The 18,086-nt window shown below is 38.2% G+C and overlaps 1 protein-coding gene across 1 annotated transcript in view; it reads left to right on the top strand.

Annotated features, from left to right (window-relative positions):
- The first annotated feature begins 1,155 nt into the window (after nucleotides 1-1,155).
- The window catches only part of LOC114650065 (neuropeptide FF receptor 1-like), a 72,023-nt gene continuing 55,092 nt past the window's right edge, over nucleotides 1,156-18,086 (top strand). The window contains exon 1 of the mRNA XM_028799543.2: nucleotides 1,156-1,487. Within this exon, the coding sequence (XP_028655376.1) occupies nucleotides 1,178-1,487 (310 nt within the window). The 5' untranslated portion in view covers nucleotides 1,156-1,177. The remainder of the gene's footprint in view (nucleotides 1,488-18,086) is intronic.

The raw sequence follows: 18,086 nt of genomic DNA, 5'->3' as shown, positions 1-18,086 counted from the left end.
GAAGAACAGAAAAACAATGCAGTACAACAACACAAAACCCATCTGGAAACTAATAGAAACTGAGCATTAACCAGTTTTCTAATCTGTTTTAGCAGTATCTTCTGTGAACACTTCCAGTAGCCACCACTGTTTCATACCTCTTGTGCAATCTGCAGTTGTGGATCTGAAAAAAATCTCTTAGATGGACCAGTCTGATGTGTTGGTCCTGCTCTGGTGTGATCACTTCAATTACCTTGAATTAGACTAAGCAGGTTATGTTATTAGCAGAGCAGAGCCGCCTAAACTATGTCATTGTAGACACAATCTACTTTGAATGGATAGTTATGGAAATATTAACATTAAAAGAATATACATAGCCTGTGGTGGGCTGGCGACCTTCCCAGGGTTTGTTTCCTGCCTTGCGCCCTGTGTTGGCTGGGATTGAATCAGGCAGACCCCCGTGACCCTGTAGTTAGGATATAGCGGGTTGGATAGTGGATGGATGGATGGATGGATGGATGGATGGATGGATGGATGGATGGATGGATGGATGGATGGATGAATATACTGTATATAGCTCTCCAAAACAGAATAACCTAATTGTAACTCTAAAAGATCTCCTGTTTCAGGATTAATGTAAATGTCAGTTAATAAAGAAAAAGAGAAAAACAGATAGAAGGGATAGGAATTAAATTCAGTTTCCTGGAGCTGTGAAGCAATGGTACTACCCACTATTACTCCACTGATAAAGTAACATAGTTAAAAAAAATCATCTTGCTTTAACCACACACTTTTTTAATGCAATATTTCACATCCAGCTTAAAAAAGTAGTCATTATAATTGTATTTAGCCTTAAATCCTACCATTCATATATTATGCTCAGAATTGTTATTATTATGCTCTTGGAGACTAAAATTGAATGGAGTTTGAAAGTTCTCTCCCTGTCTTCATGGGTTTCTGATCTTCCTACAACATTCAAAAAGTATGTGGGTTAGGTGGATTGGCATGTCTAATCTGGTCCCATACAAGTAATGCTCACAACTCCTTTGGTAACTATAAACCCTTTATGTGTGCAGTAACACCACCACTTTTGTCTTCAGCATTTGAGTTTAGTTCAGTTTTGACAATAAAACCTGTTTATTTTCTGTTTCTGTTTCCAGACTACACTATTTTCCTATTGTTCTTACTTTGTGAAGGAATGAATCTGGAAGAGGGCTTGATGAGTGACATCAATAGGACACTGAGTCTTGAACTGGACACAGTGAGCGGGAACATTACTTTGCTCCCCTACTATCAACATTCACCTCTTGTAGCTGCCAGCTATATTATTTCCTTCTTCTTCATCTTCATCCTGTGCATGGTGGGGAACAGCCTGGTCTGCTATATTGTGTTGCGTAACCACAGGATGCGCACAGTGACCAACCTATTTATTCTCAACTTGGCAGTCAGCGACTTGCTAGTTGGCATCTTCTGTGTGCCCACAACACTGGTCGACAACCTTATAACAGGTGGGTAATATATTTCTTGATGCACAAGCACAAATAGGAATGGCTAGAAAACACATCACTGTGAACAATATAAAAAATATCTAAAGAGAATTTACTATAACCACCATCCTTTGTTTTAAAAGCATTAGATTAAAAAGCTTGGAAATTAAAGTATTTACAAAGACTTCGTAGAGATGGCTGATGAAAGATGGAAAGGCACTGAGGAATTTAAATGGAAAGATAATTTCACCTAATGCACCTTAAGAGGAGACCTCTCATGAGCAGTCAGCTTTCAAAATCAGTACAAAGAAAGTAGAAACGAAGTTTCCAGAATATGAGCCTAATCGGAATTTAAAATATAAAATAATTTGTTATTCAAAGTGTTGGTCACGTTTGGTTTAATGTATATTAGTGTGTATATTATAATGTGTATGTATCTATTACTTGTTTACTGCAAGTGCACTATATATGTGTACTCTCTGTGTATTTATGTAAAGTATGTGCGCTTTTATGATTAAGTGCAAATATACTTTTGTTTATTCATATCATGTTGGTTTATTATAGTTTATGTCTGCCTATATTCATGTACAGAATGCTTTTAAGGAGAATATGCTTTTAAAGCTTCTACTGCATAACTGCTGTATATTCTGTCTTATTGTCTGAGTCTCAGTGTGTTTTGAAGGGTATCATGCAAGCAGATCACGTGAGCAGGTGCACCATACATTTTCTTACTAACAATGTGTACTTGTGTTGTCCCAGTCACTTTATCTGTTGCCAGACCATGGCATGGACAACACCCACCTGTCTTTTTTAGTTGGGGCAGACCTGCTGGCAAGAAGAAATTTGGCCACCCACTAGGATGGGGTAAATATACAAGGAGATACAGTACACTTACAATATATTCAAGAAAACATAATGAGGGGCAATACCAGAAATCAGATGAATTTTTTCCAAAACCAAAGCACTGAACCATAAATGATGGTGAAAGGGGAATCACCAGAAGCTGATAACACTACAATATTAACAAATCTTAGACACCAAACTGTAAACAAAGTTTTGGAGAGTTGATGATCAAAAGATGCTAACCAGCAACAGTTCACCCATTGTAGTTATTTGAAGGAAGATTTCTTACCCTGGGATGTTGTACTGAATGTAGCGCAGGGTTATAAAATGTAACATCAGTGATGTGGTACATCATAGTCCCTAGTAGCAGTGAAGTGTGTCTTGACAACATAGCCATCAATTTTTATGCAGCCAAAAAAAAAATTTGTGAACCTCTCCAATTCCTAACACTTGAGCAAATTTCTGCACGTATATTTGCATGCAGGTGTTTTCTATCTACATGTGGTGTCACAAAAGCCACAAAGAGCCATAGCAAGGTTTGGGGCAGCCACCCATATAATTGGTATCCTGGCTGCAAAGTTGTGAGTATATTACACAGCACTGATGTGCACAACACCGAGTCCAAAACAGAACTGAGGGAATAGGGAAAAGGTGGAAGCTTTTAAAGGGGAAGACAGGACGTGAGGTCAAAGGGGTCGGGCTCATGAGGGTCTTCAACCATAGGCTCGAATCCGGACATGACATCACAGGGGCCGGAGCTGGCAAGGTCTTCTTCCATAGGCTCGGACCCGGAAGTGACATCAAGAGGGCCAGGTGGAATCTCCCGTGAATGGTCTGCAGGAAAGGGAGAAAAAGAGTCAGTGCACTCTGCCACATCCTGGTCTGATTTGGAACTGCCCTTACTCAAGCCCTTTAGCTGCCTCCCATGCACACGTGTGTGACAGTGGAAAATGAGCATAGATTTGTTTGTTTCGTACTTGTGCAATATATTAATTTGTTTCTGCACTTAGGCTATACTAGCTGTCCCATGCAGCTCCACCCACATAGTAGTGAAACAGGGCAGTGAGGAGGACCCTGTCGGGCTCCCCACTCCTGATGTCACGCTTCCCCCTCCCCTCGGCCTAGCACAAATAAATCGCTCCTGCAAGCGAACTATGATTCATAGCGTGATGAGAGAAGTTGCAAAATCAACCAGAATGTTCAAGCATATTATAGAAAAAAAAATCTAAATCTGTTAAGTAGTTCTCTCGTTTGCTAGCTAAGCGGATGTAAAGTACTCCCCGAGGCTTGCGCATGAGTGAGGAGAGCTCCGTCCCCCCCACCCTCGGCCCACTGCGTGTCTCTTGGATTCACGCAAATAAATCGGTACTACAAGCAAACTATGATACATAGCGCAATGAGACAAGTCGCAAAATCAACTGTAATATTCAAGGAAATTATAGACAAAAACCTGATCTAAATCTGTTAAGTAGTTCTCTCATGAAAAGCGGACAGACATACAGACAGACATTAGATTTTATATACATTAAATAGAGATGTTATTTTACAGGAGTAAATGTTTATATGACTGTTTAAAAGTTGTATTTTTCTTAGGAGACAAACACTGCATTGATGTCAGATTGATGTACAGTGCGTGGGCTGTGTGCTGATATAAACCATTCTGATTGTTTGTTGTGTTGGCTCAACGGTGAGTTGTGCTTCACACAGTCATACAGCACTTATTGTCCCTTAATTAATTTCATTCAATTTTCACAAAAGCAAGTTAAGTTAAGGTGTCTGTATGTTCTGAACAATGTTTGCACATAAAGGAAGTGTGGACAGGGGCACTGTAAATTTTTTATCTTCATAGTAAGGTAAAGGCAGACTATTCATCCTACTTCTATTCTCTAAATCTCAGAGTACCAGAGTCTTTCCTAGCAGTATCATACACTGGCCATATATCCACACTCAGACTGGTCACACTTTCCAAATAACATAACTTGCACATCTTTTGGATGTTAGAGGAAAGCTAGTCCCTAGAGTACCAACTCCACCTAGACTTCCATTGGACCAGAGCTTCTGTAAGGCCTGACAGCTATCAACCACAGATGGAAACTAGAACATGTAAAAAATGTTAGAAATGGGTACTAAATGATAGATAAGAATGGCTTATGAAAATACTTCTAGCCTTGATAAACCAATGTTCTCCCATATTTCTTCAGTCATGTTATGGTAAACCGAAGTGATCATATGCAGACCCCTTTAGGTCTGTTGTAATAAAGCAGGGGTGCCCAACTCCAGTCCTGGATGGCCGCAGTGGCTGCAGGTTTTTATTCTAACCCTTTTCTTAATTAGTTATCTGTTTTTGCTGCTAATTAACTTCTTTTGAATTAATTTTAATTGACTTGGTTTTTAAGAAATTTTTCCCTGAATTTCTTCATCGTTCCTCTGAATTGCTTCATTTCTTTCCTTAAATGGCACTCAAACAGAAGTAAAATGTGAAGAGAGGGAGCCAACAGAAGACCACCTAAGGGCCTCAAACTCCAACCAGTTTCACACCAACCAGTTGCTTAATGAGGCGCAGATTCTTGTCGTTAATTAAACTCTTTAATTCCATGGCTTGTTGGTGCTCTCATTGTGCAATAGCAGACATTTCTGAAATTGTGGATTTTCTCTTTTCTAAGAGCAGATCAACATTCCTGAGACCTTCACCTTTCTTTATTTCCAGATATTGTAGGATGGTCACAGTTTGCTGCTCCTGTTTTGGCTCATTTTGTATCTCATTATTGCTTGGCTGCTAATTAAGGAAAAAGAAACAACTGAGGGGTCTGAGTCTTCAAGAGCAAATCAAATAAAATGAATTCAAAAGAAGTTAATTAGCAGCAAAATACAGGTCACTAATTAAGAAAGGGTTAGAATGAAAACCTGCAGCCACTGCAGCCCTCCAGGACTGGAGTTGGGCACCCCTGTAATAAAGGATTTCCACTGGAACCATTACAATGGAAATCTCGGTTGTTATTGAAATGAAAGCTCCCCGACAAGGACAAAGCATGCAGAGCATGAACGTGTAACTAGCAGTGAGCAGAGATGTGGCAGAATATTCACTTACTATAGATCACCTATTTTAAAAGTAGGCCATTGCAATGTTAGTGCTACCTGCTGCTTAGGTTCACGAGAAGTCTTTTTCATGAAATCCTAGATCAACAGGAGATATCAGCTAATCCAACAGTCTCTAAACCTCAGAGGGAAGCAAGTTAACTATGTTGTAGTAGTGAATTAGAGGAACTTGGCCAAATGGTCACCAGAGAGATGGTGTGTATTCCTAAGGGGGCATAGGAGGAGTTTCCAGTCTGTAAAATTGTAAACATGAGAATCACTATTGTACGTGACCAGGATAACACATTTTTCAGAAGCTTCAACCCAGGGATTCATGGTCATGTTACAGATCCAGTTAAACTGTCTTAGGTCACAATGGTCATGTAAATTCCAAATTAGCAACATACTGTGAATGTTTAAGGAATGAAAAAGTACTATATATTCAGGAAACTGTTAAACATATGCAGAGAAATTTGATCTGAATAATCCATCAAAATTGAGACAGCTTTGAGGACCTTGATTCTGAGAAGTTAGGCTAAACTCACCTCCAGAAAGAAGGAAGCGATGATGACAGTGGAATTACTTATTACCACCACAGACATTTAACTCTTTGAGGAAGTGCCTGGCTTGGTGTAGTGTCTTCTTGATACAAAAGACGGAGACATATTCGGGCAAGTGGATAATCCTTTGTCAACACTGGAGTGCTTTCTATTAACATTATGCTCTTGTAAAATAAATTATACCGCCAAGGACAACCTTCAGTTTGCTGTAAGACAAATTTAAAGTGCCTGGTAAATAACCTTAAAAGCAGAACTGGCAATGAACTCTCTTTGGAAATACTGCTAATGCTGGATTTAACATGTAAATCTGATATTGGAGTGTGGTGGAGTGGCACAGGTTTATGAGACAATGCAGTGTCTCTGTAATGCCGTGAGTGGTTATATTTGAACAGCAGGGGCACTAATGATATAGGAAGGTTGAGGGACATTTAATTCAGGGTGCATAACATTGGCCAGGTTGGCCAGAAATATAAAGAAAAATCTACAAAAATAGAAACAGAAAGAAGTAAAAAATGACCAACCAGCAGAGAATAAACAAGCACAAAAATACCAACACATTAAAAGTAAAATGTCTCAGTGCAAGAAATATTAAGAATAAAGAAAAATTTTAAAGTTGTAGGTGACAGCACATTATTTGATTTTGAATTAATAACTGAAACCTGATTAAATTCTTGGGATGGAAATGAGTATATTAATTATTTAGAAAAGCTTTAAAAGGTGAAGGACGCCTATGTTCTTAAGAAAATATTCAAATTTAAGGCTACTTCAAAAGTAAATGAGCCACATCTTAAATAGAATATTTCCTAAAAGTCTGAGGAATTCTTCTGTTCTTTGGTTCTTTTCATCCTTGCACATTAATGCCAATAGTAGGTATTAAATTAATATTTCAATGGACCCCAAGAATGACACATTACAGAAACTTATAATAATATATTTAATGTGTCATCAATACAAAGTTATATTTTAGTTTGAGGTTGATGCAGTGGAAGGAATAAACAGGGTTATCAGGGAACTGAATAAAAAATGATGGTGCGGGAAGATGACAGTGGAAACAATGCTGTAGCCTATGAAATTAATGAATATTTAAAAATATACCAAAAAAATTTAAATTTAATAATGTTGAAAATGCTAACCGACTGTGAAGAATAAAGCAGAGAATCAATGACAGCTTGTTTTAATGCCAGAAGTACTAAAAGGTTGAACTGGAGATATAGCTGCATACGAATAAGATATTGAAACAATAAAGGAAAATGTCTGTTTCGGAAATGCAGATGATTATAGTATAAATGGATGCACTTTATTTAGAAAAGACATTCAATAATAAAATGTCTGGAAGGATGGACACATTTACATACAATATTAAAGTATTTAAAAAGTCACCAAGTCAACTGGGAAAAGGATATTAGATTTAGAAGTGAAAATTATAGCCTATAGGCAAGAGTACAGACCCCCCAACTCAGACAGTAATGACAATTAACAATTGAATGGAATTCAAGTTTGAAGAAGGAAGCAATAGTAATGGGTGAATTTACCATCCAGTAAACAGTGATCTGCAAAAATGAGGATTCAGAGAACTTCCGGCAACAGTCGGAGGTTATTAAAGCATTAACATCTATTAACCAGCTTCTTATGAACTTTTATTTATATATGTTTCCAGATAACTTAGACGTATATTATATCCTTTTATTTTAGTATAAGGTGAGTCAGCTGCATTTACTACTAAGGAACATTTCTTGATGCAAGGGCAATTGAATAAAAAAATGTTAAGAGGCTGTCTTTACTGTACAATGTGTGGCCTCCTTATTAATAAGACTCTATCACATTTGCCATCATGGCAGTCTCATGCACTCGATAATCCACAGGAATGATGGGCCATTCCAATGTGTCCCATGTTGTTGTAAATGGGTTAGTGATGTATAACTATCAGAATAGCTTGTTCAGTCTAGGCCACCGATGGTTGATCAAGTGAAGATGTGCCTAAAATGAAGCAAGTAAAGCTCAGTTCATTTCATGGAATAATTCAAGGACTGTCTTAAACTTAAAGCATAAAGAACTACATATATTCTGTTGAAAAATCTCTCTTCAAAATGTTGCCTTAGTGTTGTGTTTGGAAACAGATGTTCCTGTGCCATTCAGACCTGCTCTACTAGTACCAAGGACCAACATACGAGAATTAGAAGAAATTAGGATGCATCAGTCTGGGTGCTTTTTTTTTTGTTTTGTTTTTTTCTCAAATCCATCAGTGTGAACTGAGTAGTCCTTAGCTGAATACGAACCTAGCTTCTTGTGAAAGGAGTGGGGATTTAGTTCTTTGGTTATTGACAATGTATGATGAGTTATTTGGCTCATGTTATTCGTTTAGTTATTTTGAGCAAACAAGTTTACCAGACAACCTGCATTTTGTGGGGCACTCACATATTTTTTGCCCAATTTTGGTACCCTGATTTACTTTTTTAAAATTGTCATCTGTCCTGTCCTGTTCTAAACATGACTCATTTTTCAGTTCATTATGCAAGTCATTGTAGAAAGAGCACTTTTGGACATACATAAGTAATTCATTCAAATCACCCATCATATCAATTCTGTTCAAAACAGGCAATATCAGACCAATCAGTATTTCTAAAGCAAAGCTTTTAAACTGGAAACTGTGCAAGTGCTATATCGATGCGCTTAGTTCGAGACTCCTGGCTCTAGCTATGTACTTAGTCCACCAATATGATTGTGTTTGTGCTTGTTTAACGAAGAACATCAGAGAGGATTTAAATTTATGAAAAAAAAAAACATGTACTTGGTTCCAAGAAAAATAAACTGATAAGCTAAACATGTAGGAGTAGATGTTCAATTTCCTGTGGAGGACACAGAGATATTACTAAGTATATCAAAAAACATGAAGACACTGAAAAGGTAATGTGTCAGGTAGTCTAGGATATGAAGCAGACACAATTTATACAAGCATTGGGCTTTTCACATATTGCTCAGCAATATAAATAAAATACAATATGAGTGAGTGTATCTGGGTTTCTAATTCAACTGAACTATCTTATTTGCAAGCAGTGTCAAATTGATCATATATAGCATTGTAACATAGGATTATGCCTCTAGTAAGTGAAGGAGGTGTTGTTTAAAGTACACAAGTAATAAAGTTCCTTATTATATGTGTGGCTTGGATGGCGGTATTTGTTTGTTTTTCTTTAGAGTTGTTGTGTGTATGAGCAGCGTAAATGTGTTTGTGTAATGCACTATAAGATAGTGGTTCTCCAAACTAGCTCCCTGCTTCCCTAGACAGCCCATCCAATTCTCTTTCAGGGAGAATCTCGTCACTGAATGCATAAGATGTGACAGCCTCCTTTAACTGCAGGATCCATCTCATTCTCAATAAACAAGACTGCTGGTCCTGATAGGCAGTTGTTATTATCATGCAGCTTGTCAAAGTGATGTGTATTTTTCAAGCCTATGTGCACACACAGAAAATTAAAAGTAAATTAAAAGTACATTTTCATAACAGAAAATAAAAACAGTAGCAGTAGTAGTAGTAATAATAATAATAATAATAATAATAATAATAATAATAATAATAATAATAATGTATTGTGCATTTTAACTTAATGCTGCCATGATAGGGTTTTGCCCTGTGGAAGCTTGTGCTTGACTTAAATGAATCCAGAAAATATAATATAATATAGTGGATTCAGAAAGAATTCAGACCCCATCATTTTCTGCACACTTTATTGTGTTGTAGATTTCATTTACGTGAATAGATTTTCCATTATTGCTCATCTTTCTACATGCAGTAACCCATAATAGCAAAGTGAAAACATGTTTTCAGAAGAGTTTGCGATGTCAATGTCAATTTATTTATAGAGCACATTTAAAACAACGTCATTAATACTGTCAGCCAAAGAGCTTTACATTAAAACATACAATGAACATAAATAAAATAAATAGAAATAAAGTACAATAAAATTAAATACAGACAGCGGTGAGTTTAAAGAAAATAAAGAAGATGACTAAGATTAGGGCAACCATCAGTATCAGTGAAGGTCACTGAAAGCTAGAGAATAGAAATGGGTCTTCAATCTAGTTTTAATCATCTAATCAAAGGTGACTCCTTAATGTAATGAGACAATGACTTCCACAGACGAGGTGCAGCAGTTGCTCGAGCCCTATCCTCCTTAGTTGTTACACTTAGTGTGAGCGACCATTAGAGACAACTGACTGGTAGATCTAAGCTGTCTGTATGGCTGGTGTAAAACATACAATTCAGGTAAACAGGCAGGAACACACCCATGTAATGATTTAAAATCTAGCAACAAAATTTTAAAGTCAATTCTGAAACTAACAGGCAGACAGTGTAAAGAAGCTAATATTGGGGAAACAGAATCAGACTTTCTTGCCTCACCTAAAAAACAGGCAGCAGCATTTTTAACCAACTGTAACCTGCGTATCAGGGATTTGCTGATCCAAGAATACATTTGATTAAAATAATCTAGCTGAGAAAAGATAAAAGCATGAGTAGCTTTCTCAAGATCCCTATGAAATAAAAAAGGTTTGACCTTAGCTAAAAGACGAAGCTAGAAAAAGCAACTCTTTACTACAGAATTAATCTGTTTCTTGAAACAGAGGTTACTGTCAAAAATGACACCAAGATTACAGACTTGAGGTTTGCAAAAGTCAGCGAAAGAGCAGAGAAGCTCGAAAACCAATTTGAGCTTTGAGAGGGGGACCAGCTATCTGCACTTCCATTTTATTTTGAATGAGAACAAGAAAATTGTTAGCCATCCAGGATGTTAGTTCATAAAGACAAACAGGAATATAAACCTGTGCATCATCAGCATAACAGTGAAAAGAAATATAAAATTTCCTGAAAATAGCTCCTATAGGATGTAGATAAATAGAAAAGAAAACAGGACCCAAAATGGACCCCTGAGGAACACTACATTTAACAGGAGTAGCAGATGAGAAACAGGAATTGAAAGACACTGAAAAGTGTCTACTAGTAAGATGTGACCTGAACCAGTTAAGAGCAGCCCCTTTAAGTCCCACCAGATGTTCAAGCCACAACAGCAAGATCTTGTGGTCAATAGTATCAAAAGCTGCAGTAAGGTCTAGGAGGACAAGGACTGTAACCCCACCCGAGTTAGTAATGAGAGAGATGTCATTAAATACTTTCAGGAGAGCTGTCTCAACACCATGAAAACGTTGAAAGCCAGATTGATAGATGTCAAATAAATTATTGGAATTAAGAAGATCACCCAATTGATTTTAAATCATTCTTTCTAATATTTTAACCAGAAATGGCAATTGGGATATCGGGATGAAAATTAGCTAACACTCCAGGATCTAAATCTTCCTTTTTTTAGACAAGGTCACACCATCACATGTTTAAAAAATGAAGGCATAACCCCCTCATTAATAGAAACATTGATAATAGTTAACAAAGATGGACCCAGAACATCAAAAGCTTCAACTAAGTGGCATGATGGAATAACATCAAGAGAACTGAAAGTTTAAGTGCGTCGATAGTACTTTATACTTGTGAAAGTGAAACAACATTAAAAGTTTCCAAGACAATGCAATGATTAACAACAGAAATTACATAACCAATTGGAACAAAGCCAGAGTGTATAGTATCAATTTTGCTGACAAAGAATGAAAGAAACTTCTCACATGAAAGAACAGTAGTATTTAATCCCACCTCAGAATGGGGATAAATAGCTGCATTAATTGCATTAAATAAGACCCTAGGTTTATTAGAATGAGAGGATACCAAATCAGTGAAGTAATCATGTTTAGATTTCTTAACTGCATCCTGGAAATTGAACAGAGAAGTCCTAAAAATCTGTTTAGATACAGCCAACCTATGCTTCTTCCAACACCTTTCAGCAACTCTACCAGCGCAGTTCAGCTGCTGTGTAGTGTCATTAAGACAAGGAGTTGGTCATCCCTTTTTATAGTGTATCTTGAGGGGAGTGTGTTTAAAATCATTTTACATGATGAATTTAAAGATAAGACATAATCTTCAATAGTATCACACTGGCCTTATATATCAAGACTGGAGAATATGGCATTAAAATCAGATATAATAGAAGAATTTAAAAAGCAAGAATGTACATGGTGCACAGCTTGTAGTAGTAACATCAACAATAATATTCAAATCCATCGTAACAGAGAAATGATCAGTAAAAGGAACATCATATATATCAATATTATTAACTGAAATACCACATGAAAGAACGAGATTAAAGGTGTGACAGAGAGAATGAGTATTAGCATTAATATGCTGGATAAAATCAAATGTGTCCAATAATGATTAAAGTCATTAGCCAATGGTTTAGACCAGGGGTGTCGAACTCCGGTCCTGGAGGGCCGCAATGGTTGCAGGTTTTCATTCTAACCACCTTCTTAATTAGTGACCTGTTTTGCTGCTAATTAACTTTTGCCTTAGTTTTAATTAACTCAACTAAGACCCTTTAGCTCTTTCTTTTTTCCTTAATTAGCAGCCAAACAATAATTTGACACAAAATGAACAAACAGGTGACCAGCTAAGCACATTATCTGAACATAAAGAAAGGTGATGGTCTTGGTAAGGTTGATCTCTCAGGTCAGTAATCAGAAACAAAAAATCAACAGTTTGGGAAATGTCTGCTGTGGCAGAATGAGAGCAAGCCATGGAATTAAACAACAGGTTTAATTAACAGCCAGAATTGGCTTCTCATTAAGCAACTGGTTGGAGTGAAATTGGTTGGCGTTTGAAGCCCCAATTTAGCTGGTCATCTGTTGGTTCGTTTCATGTCTCATTTCTGTTTGGCTGCCATTTAATGAAGAAAAGAATCAATTGAGAGGACTGAATCCTTAAAAATAGGGCTTGTAAAATGAAGGGAAAAGGAGTTAATTAGCAGTGGAAACTGGTTAACTGTTAGAATGAAAACCTGCAGCCCTCCAGGCCTGGAGTTCGACACCTGTGGTTTAGACAGACAACAAATGTGTATGTTAAAAAAGTACTTTATCATAGGAGAGCGTAATATCAGTCAGGAGATCGGAGAATTCATAAATGAAGGTATCATTAATTAAAGGAGGCCTATAAACTATGACACACAACAAAGAGGGAGTGCTACAAACTTCGAAATGTTGCAGTTCAAAGCTACTAAAAATAGACCCCTTGTAAGGCTCAGACAAAAGAACATACTTTTAAAAACAGTGGCAATGCCCCCCCAAGACGAGACAGCCAAGGAGAGTTCAAAAATGAATAACCTTGTGGTACCAAGTCAGTAAAACATGAAGAGTCACCATTAACAATCCACGTCTCGGTGATGAAAAAGAAATCCAGTTTCTTTGCAGTAATAAAATCTTGCAGGATAAGAGTTTTATTATACACTGTTCTCATGTTCAGGAGAGCAGCCTTGAAAGACATAAGCTTATTAAAAATCAAAAACTGAAATCTGCCCTTTGTTTAAGTATTCAGAGCCTTTGCTGTGGCACTCCTAAGTGAGATCTGGTGTATCCTGTTTGTTTTAGTTATCCTTTATGTGCACCTACAGTATATGATTGGAGTTCACCTGTGGCAAACTGGATTGACTGGACACAATTTAGAAAGGCACACACATATGTGTAGAAGGTCCTACTATTCACAATGAATGTTAGAACAAACACCAAGTCACGAAGTCCAAGGAACTCTCTGTAGACTTCCACAATAAATTTGTGGTGAGGCATAGATCAGGGCAAGGGTATGCAACCTCTTGTAAAGATTTGAATGTTAGCAGGGGCACAGTGGCCTTAATAATTGTGAAATGGAAGATGTTTGGAACCATTAGGACTCTTCTTAGAGTTGGCTGTCTGGCTAAAATGAGTAACAGGACAAGAATGACCTTGATCAGGGAGATGGCCAAGAACCCATGTTCACTCTAACAGAACTAAAGAAGTCCTCTACTGAGATGGGACAACCTGTCAGAAGGACAGCCATATCAGCAGAGCTCCATTAGACATTTATTACTGAGAGGCTAGACGGAAGCCACTCTTGAATAAAAGGTATATGATATTTTAAAGAACTCTGAGAGCATGAGGAAAGCTATTCTCTTGTCTGATGAGACAAAAATTGAAGTACAAGCATTATATCTGGCAAAGAACAGGCACTCGTCATTAACTGCTTAATGCCATCCCTACGGTGAAGCATGTTGTTGGAATCACCATGCCACAGGGGTGCTTCTCAGCAGCAGGGACTAGGGAAGTGGTCAGATTTGAAGGAGGGATGAATCCAGCTAAACACAGAGATGGTCCTAGAGTGCATGCAACTTCAGAGTGATAATTGCCTGAAGCATACTACACAAACATAGCTGGACTAACTTCAGTATAAGTCTCTAGTTGTCAGTGAGTGGTTCAGTGAAAGCCCAGTCTTAAAAACCACGGGACATGAGTGGAGAGACCTGAAGATGACAGTTTACAGATGCTTCCCAGCCAATCTAATGGAGCTTGAGAGGATGTGCCAGGGAGAATGAGATAAACTGTCCAAATTCATGCATGCAAAACTTCTAGACACTTATCAAAGAAGTCTTAAAGCTGTAATTGCTGCCAAAAGGGCTTCTACAAGGTTCTGAATTAAAGGTCTCAATAGGTATATGAATGAGAGTTTTTAGTTTTTGATTTTTAATAAATTTGCAAACCTTTAATACTGAACACGTTTTCATAATGTCATTATGGGTTATTTAGTGTAGATTGATTGGCAAAAATGGCATACATGTGCAGCATACTTTATGAATCCACTGTGTGTGTGTGTGAAAATATATTAAGCCAGGATCATTTAAGTACAAAATAAACAAAGAAGGACCAGCACTGAATACTGACCAGAGCAACAGTCTATTAAGACTCAACAACAATAACAACAACATCTCTTATGGAATAAGCCCCGGACACAGACAGACGGACAACGGTTTGTCACCCAACACACACATTTTATTATGTACAATATTTACGGTTTAGTGCACAACCCAGTGCCTCCAGCACCAATTCCCCAAAGTCCAGGCCTCTCTTTCCAGTGCCTTCCTTCTTCCGGCCGCCTCCAAGACTTACGTCCACTTCCGCCCGACTCCAGTCACTGTCTGGAGGGAGGCAGCCCCTTTTATACAACCCCAGATGGGCTCCAGGTGCTCTCCGACACTCCTCCGCCGACACTCCCCCGTGTGGCAGAAGTGTCGGCTGTGCACCAGGAAGGACACCGGGTGTCCCCTTTCTTCTTCCCCCCAGCACTCCAGGTGTGGCGGAAGTGCTGAGGTCCAGGGTTCTCTAGGCACTGGGGCACCCCCTGGCAGTGACCACGGGCCCCTACAGGGTTGGGCTTGCAAGCCCTGCACCTGTGGTCCCCAACATAACCAGGGCGGTCGCCCCCTCATGGTCTGGAGGAGGTGCAAGCCCTCCTTCGGTCCTCCTGGCCGTCCCGGCTGGGTCGCCACCCCAGCCATCTCTGACACTCTCTATATATAAAAGAAAATCCTGGAATGCAAAGCAAATGCAAGGCTACGATACGTGATAATCTCGAAAGACATTTTAAATAATAATAATTCATTACATTTACATAGCGCTTTTCTCAGTACTCAAAGCGCTATCCACACAGGGAGGAACCGGGAAGCGAACCCACAATCTTCCACAGTCTCCTTACTGCAAAGCAGCAGCACTACCACTGTGCCACCTGTGAGGATAAAGACCCGCGAGACCAAGGAGACTTGCCATGGTGCATCTCGCGGGGACCGTAAACATGACACTTGGTGCCAAGAGATTGTCCCAGGGCCGTAGCAAAAAGGACAGCGGCTGTACAGACTTTAAAAAGATCGAAGGACAGTGCAACAGCAGCTACCCCAAACGAACACGAGCAGCGTTATACATCCTGCAAGAAAGAATTAAACCACGACCGGGGCCAGTAATAAAAGACAGGTATTGCTTTTACAACGTCACGCGAGACCAGGCAGTGAGCCATCATTTAAAACAAGTCAACAGACCTCTAAGCTAGCAGTTGTTGGATTGCTTTTCGCTGGCAAGCATCATGTGTTCCCAGCTCTTAAAACGACGACATGCGACAAGCAGAAGAGGCAGCTAGCAAGCAGCAAAAAGACAGCTAATGATCCAAAGGCATATCCTTAGCGTACGTTCAGCCGCAACGCCCTTCACAACACGAGCAGTATTATACGTCTGGGAAGAAAGAGATGTAACCACGCACGTGGCCGAAAATAAAGGACAAGTATTGTTTTTACAACAGTTTTTAAAGTAAAAGTGAAAATAATGCATATGTAACAATTCACAAGAAAATAACAATCTCTTTAAATTGTAGATTGCCTGCCTAAGGTAAAGTCATCCCTGATGAATGGGGACGTGGGAATGAGGGGTCCTTTCATCGGATTAGCGCTATTTCAGATGTGGAATGGCAAAATGGGGGGGGGGCAGCTTAATGAATGAGGTCTCCAGGACTTAAAACATATCCAAATCATATTATGTGATATCATCTAATGTGAAATTCTACTCCGTATTCCTAGAATTTTTATTTTTATACTGTATTGAGGATTTATTCTGTTCTATGTATCGTACAGCTCAGAATTAAAAGACAATGAGTAAAATGACAAAGTAGAACTTCATAAAGACGTTTACAAACGTTGGCGCTAAACACATGCAGAGCAGGTTAGAGACTATGAAACCAATGAAATTAGAAAGGCTTGGAAAAAAACAAAAACGTTGGCGCTATACACATGTGGAGAAAGTTAAATGATATGAAAGTAGGAAAATTAGAAAATATAAAAAAAGAAAGTAAAGATCGCAGTAGCACAAACAAACAAACTGCCTCATTTAACTATGCACCAGTCTAACTTTGGTTTTGCACAATAATTACTACACTATTGCACCTTAACACTTAATTCTACTTTATTCACATAATTTTACTTATTTATTATGTTTTACTATACTGTTATCTTTCAATCTATGACTTTTTGTTAATCTAACTGATATTCTTCTAACTTTGCACAGTTTTTGATAAGCGGATCAGGATGCATTTCACTGCGTGTTGTCCTGTATAACTATGCATGTGACAAATAAAGAATCTTGAGAATTTCAAAAACGGAGTTTACCGCACATGCATTTATTGGTTACTTTGTTAGTGTATATATATTTATCTGTCTGCTTATTTAAAAAGCTAAATTTACCCCAGGAGTCAAAAACGTTCTGTCTAGCCCTTGTACAAAAACTGGGGTATCACCTTGGTAACCCCATGTACTTTTGGAACTGTGAGGAAAATAGCACGACTTTACAGACAGGAGTCCAATGCAGAACTCTGCTTACTTTTTTACTTTCTAAAAAAAAAAATTATTAACTGCTGATGATGTAGATCTTTTTGTCTGTGCTGAAATTCCAAACAGAGAAACCCATCCTGACCTCATTAAAAAGATTCAGCATATTGGGACTCGCAAGATTACAAATATTGTTTTACAGAAGTTCTGAAATAAAAGTGAAACTAATGAAATAGCAACAATTCAAAGAAAAAAAAATCTTAAAAGTGTGTATCTGGAAAACCAAACACGGGGGTTGGCGAGCGAAGCCTCCTAGTATACTATGTTTTCATAAAAATGATGTAGCTCAAAGTGCTTTACAAGATGAAAAAAGAAAAATACGATTAGACTAAGTAACAAGGAATAAAATAAGGTCTGATGGCCAGGGAGGAGAGAAAAAACAAAACAAACAAAAAAAAAACTCCAAAGGGCTGGAGAAAAAAACAAAGTCTGAAGGGGTTCCAAGGCCATGAGACTGCCTAGCCCCCACTCCTTGGATTATAGAGCATGCTTTTTGAATGAGGACTGTCACATATGCACAACAAGTTTTACACACAATTTTTATATTATTTTTATTATTATCAGTCCTCTTACCTCTTGCTGAAACATAAGACCAATGACTCTTTTTCCACCCCTCATAGACTTGGGTGTGCCAGCTGATTTCATTACAGGTCTTGCTCATCACTTTAATTTCTTCTTCAGCAGTTCTTCTCAATGTGCCTAATGGTCTCCCTCCCTCCCTCCCTTTTTCTTTCCTAATGGTGTCCATCTGAGAACAGCATATAGGTGTTTGGTCCTTTCCATCCACACTACATACTAGCCACCTCCAGCATTTCTGCTTT

The sequence above is a fragment of the Erpetoichthys calabaricus genome, chromosome 1, assembly GCF_900747795.2.
Source record: "Erpetoichthys calabaricus chromosome 1, fErpCal1.3, whole genome shotgun sequence".
Taxonomy (NCBI): Eukaryota; Metazoa; Chordata; class Cladistia; order Polypteriformes; family Polypteridae; genus Erpetoichthys; species Erpetoichthys calabaricus.
Note: the sequence above shows the minus strand (reverse complement) of the source record. Positions and strands in the feature narration are given on the sequence as shown.